The sequence below is a fragment of the Motacilla alba genome, chromosome 7 (genome assembly GCF_015832195.1).
Source record: "Motacilla alba alba isolate MOTALB_02 chromosome 7, Motacilla_alba_V1.0_pri, whole genome shotgun sequence".
Lineage (NCBI taxonomy): Eukaryota > Metazoa > Chordata > Aves > Passeriformes > Motacillidae > Motacilla > Motacilla alba.
In genome coordinates this window covers 16,853,815-16,880,170 of record NC_052022.1, presented here as the reverse complement: position 1 = coordinate 16,880,170, position 26,356 = coordinate 16,853,815, and the positions used below count along the sequence as shown (strand labels likewise).

Genomic DNA, 26,356 nt, shown 5'->3' with positions numbered 1-26,356 from the left:
CTAATGCTCCCTGCTTAACCCTAAGCTCATTAAAAACAACTTCTGAGCACTCAGTTGCAAGGTCTTTCACCTCTACCTAGTTATGACCTCTGTGAGAAAATGTGGTCGCAAGTTCCTTCAAGAACATGCCATGCCACTGCCCAGCACTAACAAATACCTACTTAGAGAGGATAACACACTAAGAATGCAGGGCAGACCATATTAACACAACTAGCACTCAAATTCACAAGAACCAGAACTGTTGTGTAAAGTTTCTTATCCTAAAAATTCACTGAGGTATCTAAAGAAACAGCTTGTTTTGGTTTGTTTCTGGTTTTTTGTTATGATTTGTTCTTCAGAATAACTCACGAAACTTTTGTCAGGAGAAAGTTGCAACATTTCCTGTAACACATGAATGGCATCAATTGCAATTAACTGCTCTAACAGAGTTTACATATCTCTGCTGGCTGAGTAGTTCCCTTGGCACATGCACCCTTTCCAGTCCTTTTACTCCAGGCTTCACACAGTTACCTGCAAGGGATTTATTATAAGTGAGTCCAATGCATATAGTTATTTTAAACAAGGGCATTGATTTAATGAAGCCCTGTAGATTCACGAACAGCAGAACTTTAACCAATTCCACAGGATGTGTTCCCCCAGTGCATTTTCCCTTACATATAAACTAAAAGACAGTGAGTGACTATTTGACTGCTCAGCAGTCCAAAATAACAGCAAAAGATTTTTGTTTTAATTTTCAAAATCACCTTAAACATCAAGAGTCCAGGAAATTCAAGAGTCTCTCAAAAGAATCACATAGTATCCTTTCTGGAATAAGTTAAATAGATAAAAGAACAATGCTGCTCCTGCTTTTGACAGACAATGAGGTAACACCACCATTTTTAGGGTGTGAGGAACACAAGTACGAAGATAATAAGCATTATAATATGCCTTAAAAATTAAAAAATGTGGCAAATAATCTTTCCAGTAAAGGATGGATCATTCCCATTGTGTTCATATTTTACCACTACCTGTGCCTTGACAGCTAACTATTTCTAACTGCACTAAGTGCATTTTACAAATTTGAATCATTTAGGATGTACACCAGGATTTAATTTCTTAAAATTCTTCTTTTGGGTTTGACTTGAAAAAAACCTAACCAAGTAGAGAGAGGTGTATTTCCCAAAAACTTCATGAAATCCATAAAGTTGTCAACAAATTTGTTCAGTTAGAAAAAAGATTAAAAACATAAAGCTTAAATGGTTTAAGAAGATAAGATAACAAGGTATCACTTAAACTGACCATTGAGGTGAATTATTTAGGATTGTTTAGGAAAGCGTAATTCAAATGAACAGGAGTAAGTTTTCCACTGTAAAATTCAAGTTAAACTTGAAGATCCTTTAAAAATGGGATTATTAAAGCCCTTTGAACTCAAAAAATTGAATCAAATTAAATACCAAACTTTCCAGACATCCAAGAAGTGCTAGACTGAAAAAACACAAGGTAACAGGCTTTTTCTTAGTACAATTGCTAGAAACAATAATGAAATTATTTGCATTGTCAGGAGGTAAATACCCTTGCTGATCTTAGCCATTTCCCAGATAATGGCTTGCAGATAAATTAGCTTTTAACTGTAAAGGGTAAGAACATTTCTGGCCAAAAGGAATCAGGTACAGAGACCTAATCACATAATAATCAAGTTCTTTGTTCATTCCTCGGTAGCAAGAGACAACATATGAGGAGAGAAAAATCTTCCTGATAGAAAGAAAAACAAACTTATCTTGTCAGTAAGACAATAAAATGAAAATCATAAAACATTGCTGCAGGGACTTAGATGAGGCTTTACAACTTCACAACAAAATTAAATTTGGAAGCATTTTTTAATGGACATAACATTTAAAAACAAGGGGATAAAGACACATATTCAGGTGATTATCAGATGTCAGTAAAACTCAATGAGCAGCAAAATTACTTTGGCAACATCACAAAAATGTCCATCTTTATATTTAGTCCAAATTTTATAATGAGTTCCTGGGAAATATGCCCAAAACTCTGTTACTCAAGTATCAGAACTATTACTGCTGTGATTCTTCTACCAAAAAATTATTACAACTGTGATATTTATAACACAGACTAAATATAGGTAAGCCTCCAAGCAAAAATACATTATTCAGATGATAAATGTCTTTCACTACATTTTTTGTCATTTATTCTAATAACAGTTTCCCTATTTTCAGAAAGTTAATATCATTCAACCTTAAAAAAATCTCTTCCAGAGAGAGAAAAAGACTACTGAATCCATTTTCTGATCATATCTAGTTGGAGAAAATTCTGTCTCCTTAAGTGAACAAACTCCTTCAGTATGCAAAGATTTTTTGCCTTTAAAGTCTTTTTATATCTGCCACCAAAATCTCCAAATTTTCCCAATGTAAATAATAATCAAACCAACATTTCATTCCTATTTTGAAACAACAGCCAATAAATTGGTGTCAAATTATGAACAGAAAAAAAAATCAGTAAAAAAAATAAGCTTAAGAACAGGTTAAGCATGTAAAAAGTATAAACTGATAACTTGGAAATGCTGCCCCTTCCCTTCAGTTTGAAATTTGCCCAGAGTTAAAGAATTTCTGTTATCTAGAAATAGGTTACTGTAGTTTAATGCAATTAATAATGCACGGTTGCAATCCCCCTTTTTTGCCAGCAATCTCCCATTGTCCCCATTCAGGCCATTCTGAGCATCCCCAGCCCATGATCAAGTTCTTAAAAATATTTACAATCAACTCTAACTGAAGGCTGTGATCCCTACCAAATCAAGTACATGCAGATCAAGATGGAAGTCTATGAACATTGTGAAGGCTCCTAATGCAGATCACAAAGTATTTGAGGAAAGAATGTAAAAATAATTGTGGCTGGAGAGAAATGTGGTGCTAGAATGAACCCCTACAGTAGACTGGCTAAATCATACACTATTATGAAATTGTTTAGAGTGGTCTTGTTTAACTAGTCTAAAAAGTACAGTTCTAACATGACATTCCTTCATGTAACAAAAACCTGCCAAAAAGTACAAAAAAACTATTTTTAAAAAAACCACTACACAAAACAACCTTACAGATTGATATATATACAAAGCACTCAATTATCCCGTAAGACTTCAGTGAGAGATTCGACCAATTACTATAGCAACCAGATGAAGTTTCATATATTAAAAAGGAACTAATTAAGCAAATTAAGAAGAACTTTTTCACCAAATTATGCAACAACATGAAACCAGCAAATGCAACATGAAGCCTCCTGAAACGTCTGCAATGCACCAGCAATCCCTATTTTCTGCATGATCCTGTCAAAAGTCCACTGAGAGGTCCAGCTGCAACTCACTGGAGTGGATCAGTTTTTCACCTTGGAACTGGGATCAGTTGCTTTCACAGGTGCTGGAGAGAAACTGCAGCTACATTACCAATGCTTCATGGGAATACTGAGAGGTAAAAAATGAGTCCCTCTACTTTTTTTTCCTGCTTGTTTTAGAAAACAAGAGGATTTTGGAAGCCAGTACAAATCATAGCAGCAAGTCAGATACTATGTTTCAGCAATATGACCTGAAAACACTCTACAACTCCGTAAAGAATCCGAATTATGAAATACAGATACTAATTACCTAGAACCTCAAGTATATCATATTAGTCTATTCATGCTATAGTGATCCAGAAGATATTCTCAAGCCATAAATGGACTGTTGAGAGTGCAGTCCTATTTTAGTCTCTGCTCATCTGTAACAGAAAGAAGTAAATTAGAGAACAGGGTTGGGGGTTTTTTGTCTCCTCCAAAAGAAAACTAGTAGCAGAAAGTATCCCATTAGAGAGATCACAGAGAAAATACAGTTTGAGAACAGATTCAGCATTGCTGCAGGGGATGAAAGCTAAAAGGCACCTAGAGAAATAAACAACTTTAAGCATCTGACTAAGCAAAAGTACAGCAGACTTTGCCACCGGCATCTCGCCTCTGTAGCTCTCTCTCTCTCTCTAGGTTCTGCCCCTTTGTACCATGCCCTAAGCAAAGCAGATCAATTTAAAACAAAATTCATACAAACATTATTTAAATTAGCTTTTAGGTCATTTTAGTTAAATAATCTATTTTGAATCTTGCTTTACAGCTAGATTTTTAGATATTTTCAAAATAGAGAGATCTATTCTCAATTGTTAGTTTAACAATGCAGGTATACCAAAGAGGAAAACAAAATGTATTAGATCTGGTGGCTGTATGTGCACTAACATATTGATCAGAGTCAATTTTGCATTATTTTGTCAGAAAATTACAGCATTTAAAGGAGATTTGGGTTTCTGTTTGTTTGGTTTTTTTCTGTGGGGCTTTTAATCAGCTACGTTTCCCAAGAGTCTAATTCAGTGAAAACACTACCCCAAACCTAGTTACACATGATTTTTTGGAACCCCAGTAAGATTTCTGATGTTTGAATTTCCTTTAAATTTTGTGTGCATATCCTTTAAATTCCACAAGGTAGAACCCACCATCTCTAGTATATCCATGTACTATGTGGAAGAAAAGCTTCCTTGCCTTTTTTACTCCCAGCTGGGTTCTCAACTTTGAATGAATCCTGAGTTGACCCACCCATCTGCTCTATCACACATCTGCAAGTAACACAGACTTGGTTTAGCTGGCTGAAAATGCAGACAGCTGAAGCAGCAGAAAACCCAGTGATTAGGATCCAGAGTCTCTAAGTTAATTTCAGGTTGCTGTCACTGCAGCTCTCAGCTGACAGGATTCAAAAAACCGGTTTTGTACAGAACCATATACATGATCATGCAGAGCTGTAATCTCCTGATGGTGGGGCACAATGGATAAAGAGAGAACCAAAGAAATGGAGAAAGAAAAGAAAACAAAAGTAAAAGGATGAAGATGTTTGCATACGAAAACAAGATGCTAATATATGTTTGTATAGACTGTAAAAGTACTACAGAAATACTTGAGAGAGAAATCCTTTTTTTCAGTTTCTAATACTAATGTTGGGCAACTTTCATAGGTTTTGTTTTATTAAACAAAAAATATTAATGGAAAACTTTCTGTATCTGGTAATTTCTTTATTATAGGTCAGGTCCAAACCTAGAGATTGAGATCAAAATATTGATAAAATATTTGAGATTTTTTTAAACCCAAACTTCCAAACCTGAAAATTAATCTTTAAAATAGAATTTATTTCTCAGCAAAATACAATCCAAAACTGAAAACATGATTCCTTAATCCTGACACAGAAAGTATTCTATTAGATTTCCTTATGAATGTTTCAACACAGCATCTAGTTGCTAGTCCTGCAAGAAAAGCATTTCATGAACATCACTTTACTACAGATGTGAGCATTGTACTTTTATTCTAGCATCTCTGAACACTGTTTTAAATAATTAAAATATTTGTAAATAATTTTAATTTATTTCATATTTGCCATTGTGTAAATTAGTAACCTGGTTTTGTGACTATTCTGATCCATCTGAAGATACAGGATTTTTGCATGGAGTGTCACTGTCATAATGATACATAAAAACATTTGCTGATTTTCCAACATATTAAGTATTTATGCATCTGAAAAATAGATCTTTTTAAGAGCATACATGACTATATTGCTTGATATTACAGATCAGGATGCTCTTACGTGAAACTGCAGAGTAACAGGAGACCTAAAACTTAGCTGTTTCAGTATCCAAATACTGAAGCACCAAAATTAGTGGGGATCTTTGAAACTAACAGATTTCCTAACTCCTGGAAACTCTTCAATGTACGTTTCACATCTCAAGAGCCATGTGCTGTCACCACGCCTGCAATGCGCTCTCCTCTCCTCATTTGCCAAGCAAAGCTCGCAATGAAGACTCGAGGGAAGAGCACAGAGCAGCAGAGCCAAGCCTGACACCATCTAGGGCCCAGCAGCTGAATTACACACAGCTGGTCCCAGCAACATCCAGGGCCAGAGCCTGACATTAATACAATTACAGTGAAAGCTCTTGGCATCCATCATCAGCTCCTTCATTGGCTCCTCCTGGCTCAGTGGCAGCCTTGTGCCCTCCTCTGAAGCTCATAACTGAATCTGCAAAAGAATATGCAACTATTTGCCCACTGTAAAAAGGAAGTATTTTATTTATTATACAAAGCAAGTCTTGTCACAGCTGAAGCCTATAAATTGCTGGGCAGCACATTCTCAATGATCATAGAACCTTCCTGCAAGCAACGTGGATTTTTCAAAAATCAGATCTGTGATAACAACCAGGGCCGTGGCTTTAACAAAACCCCCAAAACTCAGCAAAGGGAGGTGCTTTGGGGAAGGACAACAGTTCAAAAGCCCAGGAAGACATCCATATATAGATAGATATATAGATTTTCACACACTTGCTTGTGTGAAAATGAGAATGCACAAGTAGAGTAGACCAGTGTTCTCCTCCTTTTGCTGCTGAACTGAGCAAGAACACAGTGTGACTGGTCTCTCCCAGCTCACTGCTGCTCATTACTAAAACATTTGAGGTTCTGCAGGTTCTGCATTTTCCTGAGTTTGGGACCTCTCAACCAGGAACTTTATCCTGAAATATCCAATTCAACAAAAAAAATTGTAACTGATCAGAAAGAAAATTAACTCTTTGGCACATGAAAGGCTCATTTTGGATAACCTGCTATTTTTAAATTACCTCATCTACAGGTGAATGAGTCATTAGTGAGACCAAAGAGAATTATTTCCTTTCACACAGAACCATCTGAGAGATACGCCATCCCTGCAAAGCTAACAAAGAAAAGCCCTATTTCACAGACCCCAGTAAGGAAAACAAAAGCAGAACCACAGAAATCTTTGAAAACCAGTATCTTGCCTCAGGTTACTCCACTATTTGGTTCTTATTGCACAAGGGGAAAAAGAGACCTAATAAATGGTCTTTCCTCTGGTATTCAGTCCCTCATTCTGGTGATCAGCAGTTTAAAGTTTTCCTAAGCTGGTGATTGCATCTGTTGAATTAGGATCATTGTGCTCAATTACCTAATTCCTTTTTAACCTATTTAGGTGCATGGCCTCCACAATACCCTTCATCACTGTAATTTCTGCACTTGAACTCTATACTTTCTCAAAAATGTTTCTCTCATTTTTACCTTAGTAACTGATAAATGCTAATGAAATTTACTATTTCTGCAATAATGAAATCATTTGGATTTATTCTGTATTCACTTTTAATTCTTTATTTTTCACAGTATCACATCCTCTGTCTCCTGAATCGCCTCATTTCCAGAACAACTCCTAATCTAAAGAGCTTCAATTTGAACAGAATTTATTTCCCCACTAGCCAAGAAATCCTGATTCATGTAACACCAAAATATGATCCAGACTTTACAGTCCTGAAATTGAAAGCCCAGTCTCAGGTTGCCAGCCCTCAGGGCTACCATCAATGACATTATCTGAGACCATGCCAGATGGTCACTGTCACTACCCCATGAAAGCTGCAGACAGGTCAGATAACATCTAGTATTCTTTTTTTTTTTTTTTTCTTGAAGAAGTTAAAAAATAATGTGCAGAAGGCTCTCTGAAACATCTTTTTATATTGAGTCTCCATCAGCAGCCACTTAACTCTCAGACACACACTCACACACTTGTGTGCAGTACAAGAAAGAGAAGAGCAGGAAGAAATGCCTGAGCAGAGCACAGCACTGGAAAGAGGCATATCCTGGACAATGAGCATGCTGGACAGAAGAGAGAAAACCACTCCAGGGGAAAAGCAAGTTTGTTCCAGACAAAGGATATTGACAGCTAGCAGCAGCACCTAAAAATTAAGATATTGCCTCAAAAAATGAGATACAGAAAGAAGCACACATAGGATGACTTTTGCCTTCTAGATTATCAAGACTGATGCTTTCACATTTTTAACTTCTACCATGAGAGCCAAAATCTTGCCTATTTTTTTAACATTCAAATAAATAACTAGATAATTGGTGTTTTCTTGGTGTCAAAGTTATAAGATTGCAAGATTACAGCAGAAACAAAAAAGTTAACAATAATGATTTGATACTAAATTTTCTTTGTTTTTTATAATTTCTTGCTCTAAGCATTATATTCACACTTGGACCACTTATGGCACATCAGTAATTTAACACTGCCAAGTACTAGAAACTTCCTTATCACTGTATCCCTATCCCTACCACTAAAGTAATCTAAAATGAAAATATGAGACACTTGAGATTTTGTAAAGGAATCATGCTGCTGACTGTGGATTGAGACATTTTCCAATTCCACATAAATAAAAGACATATTTTTTTCTTTTCCTTCCTTTTTTTTTTAATTCTACAACCATTTCTAATACTTGTTGGAAGCTGCTTTAAGGCTTAAAATATTGTAATAAATCTCAATGTGATTTCAGTGCCTTGAAAAAGTTTGGTCAATAGGAAATGTCAAGCACTTGCCAACTCGGAACTAAGCCTGGGTCCGGATAATTCCATGATTCTGTGTGAGGCACTGGAGCAGGCTGCCCAGAGCAGCTGTGGATCCTCAATTCATGGCAGTGCTCAAGGCCAGGTTGGATAAGGCTTAGAGCAACCTGGTCTAGTGGAAGGTGTCCCTGCCCGTGGCACAAAGGGGGCTGGAATGAGATGATTTTTAAGGTCCCTTCCAGCCCAAACCATTCTATGGTTCTATGAAATGGAGTAAAACAAGTACTAACCACAGTATTAGTAACAAACTCAAAGGAAAATTTACTTAGTCTTGTATTTCTTGAAAGCTGAAACCATTCAACTGAATTGCATATACCAGGAAGAAATTTTAAAAAGGATTCCCATTAGAATTAAATGTATTTGCATGTACAGACACAGAAAACACATCCTTTCTAAATATACAAGCAAAGCCTGCTGAAGAAATATCAAATGTCAGCAGGAAAATAACCAATTCATTATGGACTGTAAAAAAAAGGCAAATTAAAACATCATCATAACAACTACAAATTTATATTATTTTCCCATATAAAATATATCAGTTGCAGAACTAGACCCAGTATAGGAATGAGTTATTAAAAACCATACTACAAATGTGAAGCATTAAAAATTTATTACAGGTTGCACATACCATCTATCAATACTTTTTTTTTGCTCAAGTCAATTTTGTCAGACTTATTTTAATGATTTTTATTACTTTTTAATAAATATGCATAATGGAAGCACTATATAAACAGTTATTTCTGCAATCACTGTGAAATGAATAATTAAAAACTCAAAGGTGAAAGCATAGCAGATACTAGAATAAAAGTCTGTGGGTTACAGTATTTGTACAAGACAAATCATAATCCTCTAGAAAATTTTTATCTCATATCCATAAAAAAGCATTTGCCCTATTCCATAAAATTTTATATTTGTTGTGCATAAAAATTGGAAGTTATCTTATTCTAAAAAAAAAAAAAAAAAAAAAAAGAAAAAATACAAACTGAGGGGTATTTTAACTCTGTCCATTCACAATCTATAACTATTATTATTTGAACTCTTAGAGCAAGAACTTCATGTGATTACAGTCCTAATGATTATGCTACAGTGGCTCAGTAATTTCCACGAGCAGTCTGGAGTAACAAACTTAGAGAAAACAAGTAGATTTTTGTATTGCCAGAGATGTATTTGTTTGCAATCATGCTACTAAGCAGGCTTGTTGTTCATCTGTGTCCTAGCCCCTGAACAGGCCAGTCACAGACCAGGAGCAGTGAGTGACAGACCCTGCACCCACTGAGAAGGAAACCACAGTCTTCATCCCAAAAAGTTCACACCATTTTTTTCCTAAACAAATAAACATAACCATCTAAAGTTTTTACAGCATCTTATCCAGGCTTTAATATTCTTTGTTCTTACCATGTTTATTCCTGTGGGATGCCAAGCACAAAGCAGATTAGCCCAATTTTCTCAAGGGTAAACATGGCATTTATGCAAGGTCAGTTCACACAACTAAGGGACTTGAAGAGAAGGCTCTGATTCTGTCTATTTTGCAGCAGTTTTTCTTTATAGCCATCCTTTATATGCAATCCAAGAGAGAAGAGACAGACACAAGCAAAAAAATTTTAAATAGTTAATAACTTTTGATGAGTGTCATAGTTAGCAATTTTAGTAGTCTAAGAGTCACCAAGAATTGGTTTTGCAGAGATACCCGTTTCCAATATTGCCACTGAAACAATGCTCAGAATTTTTATATGATGAGCTGATCTTAATACCAGACTTTTGGAATCATAATTTCTACAGTTTTAGATTTAAAAACAATTATTTCAGAGCAAGAACACTACTTTCCCAACAGAGTTTTTCAGATCCTGCATTGGATGCATCATCAAAACCTACATCCTTTGTGCTGAACTACTCGAGACATATTAGTCATATGAATGTGTAACAGACTGGATTGTATAAGTCTCAATCACTCACAGAAGAATAAATAAAACAATTTAGCCAGTTTTTACATATCTCCACATTCACATGTTTTGATAATAACTTTCATTAGATAGCTTAAATATTTCCATATTTTTCTTCAAAAGATTATTTTACATAGTTCAATTTGTACTCTCTAGCTTAACATTTTTCATAGACATACATATATTAACAAGTTTCACATTTATGGAGAAATTTGGAGGAGGGAGGCAGGGTACGATAGCTTTGGGATTTGGTGCTTTTTGACTATAATGTACTGGGGTTTGCAAGCTCTAATTCCGTTACCATGTACAGTCCCACAATATCTGCTAATGGGAACACAGCTCCTGTAGCAGAAGCTAGTCCAAGGCAAATCCTACATCATGGGTACAGTTCTTAAAAACATCTCTTGTCTTCCACAAGCTGGCTTTCAGCAGCACTCCTTGGTAAAGCATGCACATTCTTCAGCAGCTTGATATTTTTCAAGGCAAAAAGGGCTTTGCTGCTTCTGTTATTTTTGCCCAAATTTGGCCAGCACCGGACAGAGAACTGGGGAGAAAAAAGTCATAATTCACAAATATTCAGTGGAGAGTTACTTGCTTCTTTTCAAATGGTCTTCACTCCAGAGGCAACTGCAGTTGTGTTGCTCTGAGCAATACTGGCTAACGTTCAGAAACCTCTCATTTACCTGGGGTTGGGTAAATAGAAAAAAATGTTCACTTATTTGCTGGCCAAAGTAAATCAATTCAGATACAGCAGACACAAAGCCCTGAACTTTTAGGCAAGACAAACTGAAAAGAACACAGTCAAATGACACAAACTGTAGATCACTAAAAAACATTTCATCCTGTCTAAGGCAGAATGTGGCTTTTTCTTTATAAGATACTTTAAAAGCCTTTTTCTGCCTATGTTGTTCTAGACAAAATCACATGAGTTACATGAGTTTTCAGTATGTACTCCACAGCAGGGTTTTTCTCAATCCATTCCCCCTACAAGATGAGGACTGAGGGTGAGGGGTTATTCCAAAAGCAAGAGGCACATTTGATGTTGATGGGGAAATACAGATCACTACAGAAAAAACTCCTTTTTGTGAAATTGGTGAGGATAAGCACGAAGGCTTCTGCACTGCTCAATGCTTTTTTTGAGAGCATATTCACCTAATCTGAAATCATTCAGCTGCTTCTCCCAAAACAAGGAATTCACTTATTATTAGAATTTTCATGAGAAGATTCTTATACGAGTATGAAACACAGCTTTATGAGTGCTTTTACAGCTCATTGCTACATTTAATTTCAAAAGCTATTATAAGATTGCAATAAAAACAAGTGGACATAGTATCAACATTTATATTCCAGTATTTCACTATAGCACAGTCATAAAGAGGAAAAACATAATAAAGTGGAAGCTTTCTAAAAGACAATTATACAGTCAATCAAGTCTTATGTTTGAGCATTTCTATCTTCTCTTCAAATAAAGTGAAAGGATAACACCAATTGAAGGAGATGGATAACGTGAGTCACGATCCAAGTCATGAAATTTACTAAAAAAAAGTTAAGTGTGTCAAAATCTCAGCCCAGAGCAGACTTGCAGATACCACATGAAGATTTGCCATGGTGATGGTACCTTGGAAATATGTACAAGCCTCAAATGAAGTAGCAATAGTCTCAAAAGAACTGGAAACTAAGTTGTTTCTGAGGAACAGCATTAAGAGGGCTGGTAGCAACTGCTGCACAGACTTGGGGATGAGGGGGCAGAAGGGAACTAATTTTATTCTATAAATTCTTTTAAAATACCAATACATATAATATCCCTTCTGCTGACACGATAATGTACTGTTCTGGGACACTCCGGTTCTATTTTGGTAGCTACTTAAATAGGTCACAAAAATGATTAAAAGAAATGTTTAATGCATTTTTAGGAAAATGGATACAGGTTATCACATTTTCATGAATTCAAAGGTAGATGAATGCCCACTATTTCACAGGCAACAGAAAATTCTAACCTTTGTTACATTCTTCACACTACAGAGTACAGCAGGAGAATAATTTTATTCCCCTGTGTATGCTGTTCTTTGACTTTATAAAGAAAAAATATCAAGGCAACTAGTCAGTACCATAGAAAAAAAAATCTAAAGCACTTAAAATTTACACACAATCTCCCTCATTCTGCCTTTTTTTCCTAATCATATTTACAACACTATGAACATCCTTGATACCACACAACCAGCACAAAGTTTTCCGTGGTATTCAGAATTCAAAAGTCTTCAGGTTTGACATGAAATCACATTCTTGCTTTTGCATGCTTACCTCTAAAGTAAAACCCCTGTACACATTCATAGGTTGAGAGGGAAGTTTGCATGTACCTACCATCTTCTCTCCAGAAAAGACATGGCATTTTGTTCTCAACTTTAATGGCATTGTTTGCCAGACTAATTACAGTTTAAGTACCTATTTTCTATTCTTGCCAGGATCTAATAGCAGGGTTGGGTCTTTTTTCCATCCTTACATAGTTTCAGTGACTAGGAATGGCTCTAGAGATAATCTAACACAACTGCTAGTGACTGGTATCTGGAACTATTCTTCAAAATAGTGGCTTCAGATCAAGGGTATTTTGAATTTATAGCATTTTAACTACTATTAATAAAAGTTTCCAGACAAAGGTGCCGAATGTTTTTAATCTCTCTCCAAAAACTTCACAAACACGCAATATTTTCTGTCATTTTTGAGTGTCACATCTAATTGCCATGACAGTAATTGCTCCCGGGGAAATTTGTCCTGGAATTTCTTGCAGCCCCACTAATGCAAAAAGAGTCCTACACTCTTTAAAAAGTCAACAGGATTCCTCAAAGGCTTAAAAATCTACATTTCAGATTGGCATTTTGCAGACATAAATTAATAAATAATGTTGCATTTTATGGTTTTAAAACCTGCTTGAAACAAAATGGATCAACAGTGAGTATTTATCATTGCAAGGTACTCTTTGAATATGTTTACAGTAAATGTAAATGTTTGTAGTAAATTCGCTATTTAGGTGGTCTTAACTGAGAGTATCAACATTTATATTCCAGATAAACTACTTCTTTCTCCTTAGTTTGCACTTAATCTATCATCCATCTATAACATACTTGTGCCAAAAAGACAAAAATGAGCTCTTTTCACAGAATGATAGGACTGGAAGAGATCTCGTGAGGTCTTCTTGTCCATTACTCAGCTCAAAACCAGCAATAACTGTCTTACGTATTCCTACAGATGGGTAATAGACTCCACAGACATACCAGACAATTTGTCCCATTACTACACCACTCTTAGCATTAGACACCTTTCCTTAAGATGCTTTTAAAAGTGTCCTACAACCTTTCTCTTGGTTAGGGATCCCTTCCCTTGGTTGATCCTTTTTGCATCAGTATTACATACCAAACATGCGTCTCCAGGCTAAGGAATCCCAGTTTCTTCAAATGCTCTTTCATATTTTTAGGTCCATGCTCATTTTTGTTGTCCTTGAATTGTTCTACAATTGCTACTCGTTTCTCACAACACACATATAGTACTGCAGTAACCAACTAATACCTTACAAATGCCAAATATTAGCTCACGTAACTAGCACACTGAATTTCTCCTAAATACATAATGTTACTGTGCAAGGGTTCTTGCAGCAAGCTCCTGGTCAGTTTGATTAAAATTGAGATCTTGCAAACCTTGACCTTATCTTTCAGATCTCCAGTAAATTTCAATATATATTTATTCATAAACTTTGTGATGTCTCATAAATACCTAATTAAACCAAGTGGAAAGGCTCTAAGGCAAAAAAGGGCAAAAGCCCTGGTTTTCCTGCTTCTGTCCCTAAATTCCTCTGCCCATGAAATTTAGTCAGCTCCCTTTTGCCTTTCATACCAGTCAGCCATAATGCCCTCGATTCTCCAAGTGCACAAAACTCCACACCTCATTTACCCTCATTTCACCCTGCAACTTCTTTTTTCCCCAAGACATTTCTTCTATTTTTAGCAATAGCCTTATCATCTATTCCAACTTTCACCTTGCCTATCCTAATAAACAACCTTGTAGAACAAGGGTGGATTTTAATTATCTTTAAGTATGCTACACTTTTTTTTTCATTTCATGAGAAGAACTTTTAAACTGCACCAACATTGAAAATTTGTGAACACATTTGTATGACATCAAAATGGCATTATTATTGCAAAAGGAGTCAGATAGATGCAATTCTTCAATATTTGGGCTTTTTACAAGGCAGACCTGAACCTATGAAAGGAACATGCAATGCCTATGGATTTCCCTTCTCGTATCAGACACACAACTAATTGTCTAAGACACTTCACAGTGGATTAAGTATTCCCTCACCTACTTAAATCCTCTCAACCATTGAAACTGTAAACATTACTTATTTAAGAAGCATTAAAAGATGTCAGTGGAAGTATTTTGTTTTAGAATTCATTCTGTATTTTTTCCAAAGGAAAAAGTAGAGAGAAGATACAATTATCAACAGAGGAAATTGAAAGTATATATTTAACAAGTAGAATCTGTGGGAAGAAATCAAACAAGTTATAGATGCATTAAGGTGGGATGATTTCCACACAGTACTTTTTTTTTTTTTTTTTGTGCAAATATATTTCAGGCTGCCATTTACTCTTAAACAGAAACACCCGAGAACACCATATGATCCAGATGTATTTTTTTTATTAAATTAACTGTGACACTGGCAAATATAAGGAAGAATTTGGGGGGGCTCAAATAAATATGTGATTGTTACTTCATTTCTATCTAGCATTTTCTGAGAAAAGTTTTCTTTTTTCTTTTCATTTAGAACTTGGAATCAGGCAGTAATAAAGAAAACACCAAGAGCAGAAACTCAGTCTTAAATTTATATTTACAATTAAGTTTAAGGGTTTTATTTTCAATGTTGCCATTATCTCAGCACTCTTGTCTTGAAAATGTAATGCTGCCTCTGTATTTTTCCAAAAGAATCACAGCATTCCTGCAGTCTCTATAAACTTGCCTTAAGTGTTGCTATAATGCTGTACTCTGGAGAAGTGAACTGGGAATGAGTACTGTTATACAAACCACGGGGTCAGGCTCTGACACCCCTTCTCACAATGAGCAATACATTTCATCTGCAAGTCTCATCCAAGGTCCCACTCAGCATTAACAAAAGCAAAAGAATTTGGCCTGTTAGTGTGAGCAGCTTCCCACACTCACCTGCTACATTAAAAATAGTCACTTCCCAAGATCTTGCTATACCATTCTCCCACATACAGAGTCCTAAGCAGCAATAACTGTGTGCCATTTGCAGCAGCACAAGAGTGCTCTTGATACAAACACTGTCTTACCTAGAGCATACACATCATACACTGTGGCGTGTGCATATGCAGCATCCACATATAGCTCAGCAACGCCGTGCTTTAAGGCCTTGTATCTACCAGACTGGAGCAAGAAAATTAAAAATAAATAAACAAATAAATACATCAAAATAGCTCTTTAATTTGAAGAGGGCAAGAGAACATGAACTTAGGAAAAAGTCACTTTGACTTTCCATACATAGGTTTTACTGCTACCTTCAGAAAACACAGGAAAACAACATGCCAAACATAAAAATAGTTAACAAAAATATCTGCACTTTGTCTATACGTCTTCCTTATATCCAAAATATCAAACCTCTACCAAATAACAATCCTATTTTAAAAACCAGTTTTGACTTGCATATGAGAGATCCAGAATCTACAGGAACAAACATGAACAACTTGTGCTATGAATAAATTGCCAATAAAGTCACAATAAAGCAACAAAACAATTTTCAAAATCATTTCCATGCAATCAGGTATACATGTACACAACAAACTCGCAATATTTAGTCCTTTGTTAGGAAATCAACAGAAGGTCTTTGTGGAGGTCTGCAGATTGTTTCCCCTGTTCTGTAAACAAATGATGACTCCTCAGAAATCTTTCAATTACTCACAACTATTTAAAGCATTCTGAATAATCACTGAAAAAAACATACTTGATGACTGATAAATAAATCACTAGTTGATTCTGAAAGCATACAACTACATTTTGTTACCATATTAGTATATATACTGAACTATACAAATTAAGACTATATTTGCATTTACAAGAGCAGCTTCAACAATCACTTATGGTAAATTAGCAATAGATTTCTATTAACTTTCACCAAAACTTGTCCAAGCTAAAAAAATTAAAAAAGAGAGAAAACATTAGCACAACTGCCAACAAGGCTATGGTCTCTACATAAGACCTGTTTTCAAAAAAAAGTGACAGGAAACTGCCAAGGAAATTATTTAGTTTCTCAGAACCACAGGCAATAATGTACTTTATTAGTTTTCAAATTGCTAGGAATTGGGGATTTCAATTAAAAGCTGGCATAATAAATCAATAACACATGACTAACACTAGAGTAAAAGTAGATTCCACTTTGTACAGACTGTGGGATTTTGGTGGGAAATTTTATTGAGGCTTCACTATCTCCATCACTAGCACCATTAGTAGATAAACTCAATAAAGGACTACATTCTCAATCTTACTAGAAATAACAATTAAAATATATAGTGTGTTACAGTTTCACAAAAAAAGAAAAAAATTAACTCTGTTGCATATAGTAAAGCCCCTAGACTAACCCCTGAAAGTAAGAAGCTCTGCTAGAAGCCTTTTTTTCATACCCAGAGCCCACTGAACTGGGACAACACTTGGGAACAGACCGGTATTCATCTTACAGCTTGCATTCCTGTTCTGCTTTTTCCAGTCAAGATGAGGATCGATCCCCAGAACAGAAGTCCTCTAAAGGTATGTCACAACATTACCTCCCACACCAACAGACCTTAGCACCGATTAGTTCTCACCTACTGCTGTTGCCCAAACTCTGCCATGACTCCAGGTACAAGACTCCCAGCATGCAAAAGGCATTTCTGCCTTAGAGGGCCTTAGACAGCAGCCAGGCTGAGACTGCCACAGCACAGACACTTTATTGCCTGACACACACAGAAAACATCACCAGAACCAGAAATCTTGAAGGAGCTGAGGCTTTTGCCATCACTGTGGCAAGAAATCAGTGTTGTGTTGTTGAGGTGCACAGGCCCTCTCAGAAACCACAAGAGTAAGAGGGGACTGGGGTACATGCCACAATATATTTATTACATGGAGAAGTCTCCCGTGCTCACTTGAAGCAAATACAACTGAATGAATTAGCTGTATTAAATGGAGGTGGGAATGAGGACACAAAGGTAGGAAGCACTGATCTGCAGCTCTATGGACAGGGACCTGCAGCTCTGCAGAGAGGTACTGCACCTGGGCAGGGCTCCTGAGCAAACAAGGGACAATTGTCTCCTCATCAGCACACAAGAAATATTATCTTCTTTGGTATTCTCAACCACAGCAACAGCCTTTTTTTCTGGGCACAGCCCTGGAGAAACAAAATTTAAAGCCAGACAGCCCAAGGCAACCCTGCACGTTGTGCCTTCTGAAAGCTGACTCCTCGGGCTCCCTGCGCCCTGGCCATCGCACAGAGACAACACACGCTGACAAAGTGACACTAGCACACAGGCCAGCAAGGCATGAGCAAGAGCAAAACTGCTACTGACTGCTGCATTAGTGTGAAACACTAAAGACTAAGCTTTCCATGGAATCACTGTCATGAACTACAGATGGAAACTTACACTTAATTGTCTCTCTACAGAAAGGAACTCAGCAGCCAGTCTGTCAGTGAAAGCAACAGGACCTTGTAGTCCACTGTCAGAAACTGAGAGAGCAGCCAGTAATAGGAAGGAAGATTCATAAAAGGGATCCAGAAAGCAACAGGAAAAAACGGTCCCTGCCACAAGGAGAAAGAAGATGCCAGAGATAACCTCACACTGTGTAGCAACCTGCCACCTGATTGCAAAATGGACCACGTCAACAGATGATGGGAACAGACCCTATGAAAAACGGGCTTGCCACGAGTGCATCTCATCAACCTGCAGCAGCTGAGACTTGTCTCTTTCAAGCTTTGTCAATGTTGTGCATCTCACCGTGCTAACACACAGCCATTTCAGGAGCAGCAAAGCCTCTACAGACCTATGCAGTGTGTTGACAGGGATGTGTACGCACGGTCAGACACTTGTGTATGTACATGAGAGACTTTTCCTCGCCCCAGACAGATTTCCTGTGCAAGGCAGGAACCACCATTCGCAAACAGAATCTCAGTATGAGATCGACATCGACACCCACAGTTAAACCTTCTGTGTGTCTGCAACCCTGTGTTTGGAGAAGGCCTGGCAGGAAAAAGGGTCCCTACAGATCTAAGGATTTTAAAAGCCCCCCATAAACGGATCTCTTTCCTACTTGCACGGAAAAAGCTGCCCAGCCGCAGCTGTGCAGCTGCACGGTGCTCCGAGGAGAGGGGGCATCGGGTCCCTCTCAGACAACAATAACCCCAGATCACCAGCTCCACGGCTGAGCACAAGAGACTGCGACACGGCGGCGCGGAGCCCGGGATCCGGCAGAAGGCAGGCACTGCCGTGTCAGTGCCAGCCCTCAGCAGATTCTTCTGCGGGCTGCAAGCGAGGAGGGCCAGGGACCCCCGGATACTGCCCCAGCCGCGGCCCCGGAGCGGGATCCCGGCGGGGCTGCCCACAGGTGCTCGCTCCCCTGCGCTGCCCCACGGCCAGGGAGCAGGGGGGCAAGAGAGCCTGAGAAAGGCGATGTCGGAGGCAGGGGGACACGAAGAGAGGGGGTACCGAGAGGAAGGGGATGCCTGAGGCGGGGGCCCGGAGGGCAGGGTGCTTGCCCCGGAGGGACACACGTACACACGCGCACAAACACACACCGCTCCATCCCCGACCGTCCTGGCGCCGAGACACTCCCGCCGCCGCGGCATCGCCCGGCACCAGAGCGAGCCAACCTGTTTCCCCGCGAAATCGGCTGCGGCGCCCAGCGCGGGCGGGCGGGCGGGCGGGAAGGCGGCCCCCGCGCCCCCTCCCCGGCTGCCTCCCCGCGGGGCGCGTCGCAACCCCCCGGCCGGGGCCGCGCTGCGGCAGCCGTACCGTGGGCAGCAGCGGCTCCATCTGCGCCCCTTGGTCCTGAGTCTCCATGCGGCGGCGGCGGGGCTGCGGCGGCGCCCCCTCCCCGCCGCCCGCGGGCCGGGGCGCTCCCCGGGCGCTGCGGGAGCCGCTGGGCTGCGCCGAGCTCGGGGCTCGCTCCGCGCTCCCGGCTGCGCGCTCCCGCCGCGGATCAGGCGGCGCGGAGGCAGGAAGCGCGCGCCAGTCACATGGCCGCGCGCACCGCCGGCCCCGCGCGGGGGGGCAGGAGCCGGAGCCACCTGCGGGATGCGGGATGCGGGATGCGGGATGCGGGATGCGGGATGCGGGATGAGGCCGCTCCCGCCGGGCCGGGCCCGCCTCTCCCTGCGCACCGGCACCCCGCGGGCGCTGCAATGGGAGCGGGGAGCGGAGGGATCGGGCCCCGCTAACCGCTGGGTGAGACTATAGAAAACACCACACACAGCTCAGAAGTTTAGTACTTTACGCCAAGCTTCAGCCGCAGGCTCCCCAGCACTGCTGCTTCAGGGCAGTATTGGGCCAAGACTTGATTTAGCCAAAACCAGAAAAGTACCAGGAGACAGTGATCCTTCACTCGGTCCTCCCTGACTTCGACCCTTAGCTACAGACAGAACCTTCAAGAGAGTCTTGCCTCTCTCCCCACTATGATAACCCCACCATCCCCTTCTACCTGCAAATCACAATCATATCAGAATACCATATTTTTCAGTATAGGGTTAGTAGGAGTCTTACCTTCTTTTCCACCCAATTTTATCATTCAAGCCTGCTACACATTTGGCTTCTCCTAGTCTATCTGGGTCTGCATCTCAGTGGTTACATTCAGCTATACCAAAACCCCAACAAGCTACACAAATGGTTGTCAAAGCCTAAATTTGCTGTACAAATGGGAATAAGAAGTTGAGTCTCCACAGTATTTGCGGAGAACTAAGAATGAGTGTGACACTGCCTACCAAAACAAACAACTGAGCTAGAGAAGTTTATATTTTCATCACTTCCCAGTTTGATGAAAATCTTCCAAAAAAAAAAAAAAAGCCCATCCAAACCTGTGTGCATAAAAATCAAAGTTGACAGAGATTTGATTATGAAAAAACACTAGCAAGTAAACTTGTATCTCCCTGTTAAATTAATTTCCTTGCCAAAGCAGCAGGCCATGCCCTACATTTTGGATATCCTTTGCAGTCTAAAAGTAGATCAATAAACAGCTTCACTAAATCTGATTAATTTCCTCTGCCATGGGACATGCTCTTCAAGTCTCCCAGAGATCTTCCAGGTTGAATTACTTGTACATCAGCCAAGCAAGACACAGAGCTGGGGAAGCAGTATGAAGGAGAGGGGAGTCCAAGCTGATTCTTACAAAGAAGGGGGCTATTTTTCTGAGTTACAGCTGAGATTTTTTTCTTTGAAGTGACACATATATTTAACACTGTACAGAAAGACAGACAACAGATATGGCCCAGGTTCTGGGACAAAGGCGAGATGTGTATTTTCACAACATGATTACAGAGCTACAGTAATTAACACAGGAGGCCATTCAGGTCACTAGAGTTAAGGCTGTGTCAGCATTTGTGCAGTAAAACCCTATTTGTAGGAGCTTATAATTAAGCTATGAAAGTCATGATGAAGCTGGGAAAGAGTGTGTTTAAAAGTGATTTTCCTCCTTTAAAGAAAATAGATTTAAAGTGAATATACCACCTGTAAAGTCAGAAAGACCAAAAGCTTTCAGGCTACAGACATTTATTTCAATGAAGATTAGTATAAGCACCTTAGTCTTCTCTCCTAAATATCTCAAGCTTGTCCAAGAGCATTTTTTCAATAGGTACTGCAGTTCTTCAAGCTCAATGGCATTTATACATTTTTCACTCCCCAAAATATTCCCTCAAAACATACTCATCCACATAGACACATCTAGTAAATGTAAAGCCCAAAACCAACTCAGATACTGTGTACACGACACTGCTCCCCCAACAATTCACAGTGAAAAACAGGATCAAGACCACAAGCCCCATGCTCAGGAGTTACAAGTGATTTACTGAATGGATCATCCAAAGAGAGTTAGGATCAGCCATGTAATTGTTTTTGCAAAGGTTTTTTGTCAGAGTGCTTTACAGTCAGGACTTCACCATTATGGAAAAATAGATGAAATATGGAAAAAGTTGGTTTAATAACAAACCTCTCCAAATTATTCTGTATTGTCCTGCTTCACACACATAAAAACACCACAGACTTCCATAGCTACAAAGCCACACTTGGATAGCCAAAGTGGGAGTCATTCTTTTGGCAGCTGTGACAAACATGCTTCAGTATGAAGGTCCAAAATGTTGAATCCAAAACTCCGAAGCCAAGGGCTTTGCATATACAAAAGTGGAAAAGATGAAGGACCTTGCTGAAAATTCTGTTTTTAATCAAACATAACTAAGCTATTTTTGTAACATTATCACAGTATATCACATCAAAAAGAGAATTAAGAGAAAGTAATATTTATTCTCTAGTTGATTTATAATTGAATTTGAATTCTGTTTTGCCTTACTTCACTTCTTTCACTATTGCATCTGATTGTAAGCCATACTTCCATGTCCAGCAATTTTGTTAGCATTACTCTATTACAGTAGTAATTTCGTTTCTCATCCCAAAAGAATAAGCTTTTAAAATAGGGCAGGCTTGGTTTCCAGTTTCAACTTTTAGTACACAACTAGGTGTTATTTTCAAGCTTTTGTACATGAAAGGTATAAAAAGAGAGAGTTCTCAGGTCATCAAGAATTGGAGAAACTTCATCACAAAAGCAGGTGTGAAATCATGACATGCAGATACACTTCAGTTGTAAGATTAAGAATACTTAGGAGATGCTATCAAAGAAATAATTTTGGGGCATATTTATGTCAGACTGTTTTTTTTTTCTTTATATATATTTCTAGTGCATTGGATAAATGAAATAGTGAGTGTTTCTATGTTCAGTTTTATAGTGATAAAACTCCTGAAGCAAACGTCAATAGAAAAAAGGGGAAATATTGTTCTTGTTCAATAACATTCTGAATTTATGTCAGAAACTGACCTGATCCCTGCCTGGTGTCAGCTTTCATAAGAAATTAAAGACAGCAAAAGTTGAATTTTATTCTTCTCCTTCCTCAAGCTGCCTTTTGCCCCCTTGGCCTGCAGCAAGCCAATATCTCAGATGTTCTCCCAAGTCACGGGGAATGTGTTCAACCCCGCTGAAGAGAGGTTTTGTTCCTCAGAAGCTGTTCACAAGGGGTATGCTTTGTATATAAGCTGAATTACATTCGAAAGGCTCAGAACATTCTCAAAGTACTTTGTAGGCCTATAGTATAGATTTTGGAGGCATATACCCATCTGTCTGGGTTTGACATAAAAATGGTCAGGGGTGTAAATAATTCCCACTGTCTTGAGCCTCACTGAGATAGCCCTGTTTATACAAAAATAGATGTGTGATTAGAAGCAGCAGAAAAAGACCTAGAAATCACAGAGTTCAAGCTGATGAGAGGGTTTCTTGTCTAAAGAGCACTTCTAAATTATCAGGAAGGTGAAGAATTATCGCTTCCTCCACCTAAGTCCCAAGAAGGTATTCTGATATAGTAAGTGATGCTATATATATGGGTGTATTTTTATATGCACATAAAAGCTGTCACAGAATCCTAGCATCACTTACTAGCCCAGTACCACTCACATTTTTACTGTCATTCTTTTCTGTCAGTTTTCATTTTGTGACCAGTATATAGCTATAATTTAAAATAAATTCTTTATTTAAACCATTTCTCTGAATACAATTCCTGTTCTAGGAAGACATCCTGGGAGTATTGGCTCATCTCCCAGTTTAGCCATAAAATATGTCACTCTACCAGGATGGAGGGGGGTAGGAATTGCTACTAAGCAAGAGTGAAGTCCACAGAGCTGTTAGTTACAAACCTGAACATGAGAACTATTTACTTTTAAATGTCCCCATAGCAGAAATATGCTTGAAGCCTAATTCATTCATTTACATATACATCCAATAGTCTCAGCATGTTCTTAATTCCAAAAAGAACCTGCACTCTGTCAGACCTAAAGTGGTTGCCAGTAGATTTTAGCAACATAGTGAACAATTTCACACAATATTCAGAATCAGAAAGGACTGGGGTTAGATCAGTTTGCCCTCTCTTGATTCCTGCCTAAGCTCAAGCCTCAGATACACTGGTAAATAAAATGCATGCACAATACACATTAATTTGAATGCTCATACTGTGCATATTTATCATAAACATATTTCATTAATGAAGGGAAACCTTTTTGAAAGCTGCAAATTATTTTCAGCTTGTTACAGGTTATTCCTATTTCAAGTAAAACCGCAAATTAATTCCTAAGCTTCTGGGGGAAACAAAATAACTATCAAGCAGTCAGAATCCTTTTCATTCTCTTTTTGTCTTAATGACCATAGAAGATGAAATACTAATGGGTGGACCTCTCAAAATAAAGTGGGTGGACTACTAAAATAAATATGTGAACTACCTTTTCATATGGAGAGGAACATCCCACCGATATAACCTATTCCTAACACATTTTTTTCTCTGTAATTAGAGAAACTATTCTGACAAAAAGGTAAAAAAGGGGAGGGGAAAAACACAAATTCTGGCAGCAGTGTTTCCTCTCTCCATTCTTCCTCCCTAAATGAAGATAAATAACCATCTGGATCATTGTACTGCCTTTGTGACAGGTGGTACTCAGTTATGTTTCTCATTTGATTGGAAAGTGGTAATGGCTCTTTAGCAGCTCTTTCTTTTGCTAATACACTCTGCCTGAAATAATTTACTCTAAGTTAATTCATTTGAAATATGATCCAAAAAGATTCAGTGCTATGGGGATGTATTCTTCAGTTGCAACATAATCTCTTTTTTTCTATTGGCATTCAAATTAGAAAAAAGTGCTCTAATAATTGTTTCACTAATATAACTTCTCACATTGTTCAGCCAAAAGAAGTAATGCCAATGAAATATGTCTGTGTCCACAGCCCAAAACTACAACTCCTATGACATGGGGAGACAATCTGTGTTGGTAAAGAGCACCAAATATTTGTTACTTTCTTAATTTTCCCCAAAATGGATCCTCTACCAAAGGTCATGAATTTTATGGTATTCTGACTCTAAGCTAGGCCTCTGACTTTTGCTGTAAGGTCAATATTAGAGAATACTATTTTACATTTTAAACTGAAATTAAGATGTGTTAGAGACTCTTAAAATAATACATGTAATTAATAATTATATTAGTTTGCTAATTATTAAGATAGCCACTCTTTCTAGGCTTATTTTTCAAGTGAAAGAAATTCCTCAGACATATCATCCATTTAATCCTGCTTTGTAAATAAAATATGTTGAATCAGGCCCTGATTACTCACTGACCTAAATAATACTTCAAAAAGATTAAGCTATCTTAATTTAAAACCTGCAAGGAGGGACAATATATTGTTTCTTGCTCAGTTACTCTAACAGTAAAATATAACTACACATTTATTTTTCAGATGTAAGATAACATTTATCTAGATTAAGCTTCAAGTGGTTGGATTTTCCTACAAGTCTTACTTTGAGGCCCAGAAGTCCTCTTGCATGAGGAATGGTTTCCTTATATAGCACTGTGTAAATATTTCTCTTCCTTTATGGTGCTTCTAATTCTCTGCATCTAATCCTCTGCACCACTGTCCTGGCTCCTCTGAAGTTTCCAATTTGCACAGGAACACCACAACATTGCAAAACTTGGCCTGACAGTGCAGCATCAGGAAACCAGAGCATCAGCCTTTGACCTGCGGATCATCCCCTGTTTTCCACTTCATGAAACATGATTGTTCCCTTGAGCACTGCACCGCGAGAGAGATCCTAACTGGGGCATCTGCAGGGTCAGATGATGGTTATTGGGAGAGATGGATGAGGCTGGACGCGGTTTTGTTTGTTTGCAATATCTGAAATTTGCAAGTACATACTACAGTGTTACAAAGTGCATATATCTACTTTCAGCTTTGGAATCCTTGTCATATTCTTTGTCTGGTGCTTGCCTTAGACCATAATCACTTCAGCAGAGAGTTTATCAGCCTCCGTAGCAGACCAGACTGATCATGTGGCCTTACTGTGATTGAGCCAAAGGCACAAAACTTCAAACAGAAGCTTTTCTGTTGGTATTCGTGAAACTATAGAAATAACTGTATAAAATTCATGAACAGAAATATTTTGCACATATACCTAAGACAGCAAAGCTATCTCTGCTAGTCCCAGAAAGAGAAGCACTGAGCTGTCATGCTGTACCCATTTTTCTCATTACATCTTGGGTAAGATGCGTTATCCCAGCTGCTGGGATTTTCAACTTGGTCTTGAATTGCAGGCAACTGAAGAGATTGTTTGCAACACTACTTAAGCCAAATCAATTACTCCTGGCAGAAAAAGCACCCACCTCCTCTTCAGGTTTTCCAAATACAAAGTTCATTCAAGTCGCTTCAAATCTAAATAGAGAAAAAGGAGAGAGGAAAAAAACTGCATGGAAAATTATCTTTTAATTACAATGTTGAAAACAGAGCCCCAAAAATTACAATTATTTCAATAAAAATCCCAGTCTAGACTGCATATAACCTGGAAGTTTCTCAGTAAATCAAAGCAGTGCTACAGGTAATGTATGGAGCTCACAATATAGTTCCCTCTCTGTCCATCACCATTGATAGGAGCCCAAACGTGGTATCATGGAGTTTGCTTAGAAGGTAAGATCATTTTCTCCTCTTTTGGGAGCATCTCTGAGATAACATATAAAATTGAATGTACTACACTTACTATACTTTCTAATCACACATTTTTACACCCTAAATGGCCTCTTTGCTGTACACAAGATTTTAAAAACAAACGCTTTAGAAATTACATCACATGACAATTGTTCATTGCAAGCATGTTTTACTGTTTTCATAATTTG

The 26,356-nt window shown here is 38.5% G+C and overlaps 1 protein-coding gene across 3 annotated transcripts in view; it reads right to left on the bottom strand.

The window, feature by feature from the left end:
- Window positions 1–26,356, bottom strand: part of SLC4A10 (solute carrier family 4 member 10) — a 167,657-nt gene that overhangs the window by 128,834 nt on the left and 12,467 nt on the right. The window contains exon 1 of one of the 3 annotated variants that reach the window (XM_038143539.1): window positions 19,412–19,596. The exons of 1 other annotated variant lie outside the window; for it this stretch is intronic. In XM_038143539.1, coding sequence (XP_037999467.1) covers window positions 19,412–19,459 — 48 coding nt within the window. In that variant the 5' untranslated portion in view covers window positions 19,460–19,596. Of the gene's footprint in view, window positions 1–19,411; window positions 19,597–26,356 lie in introns of those variants that run through there. One more of the 3 variants, XM_038143542.1, reaches the window with a different exon arrangement.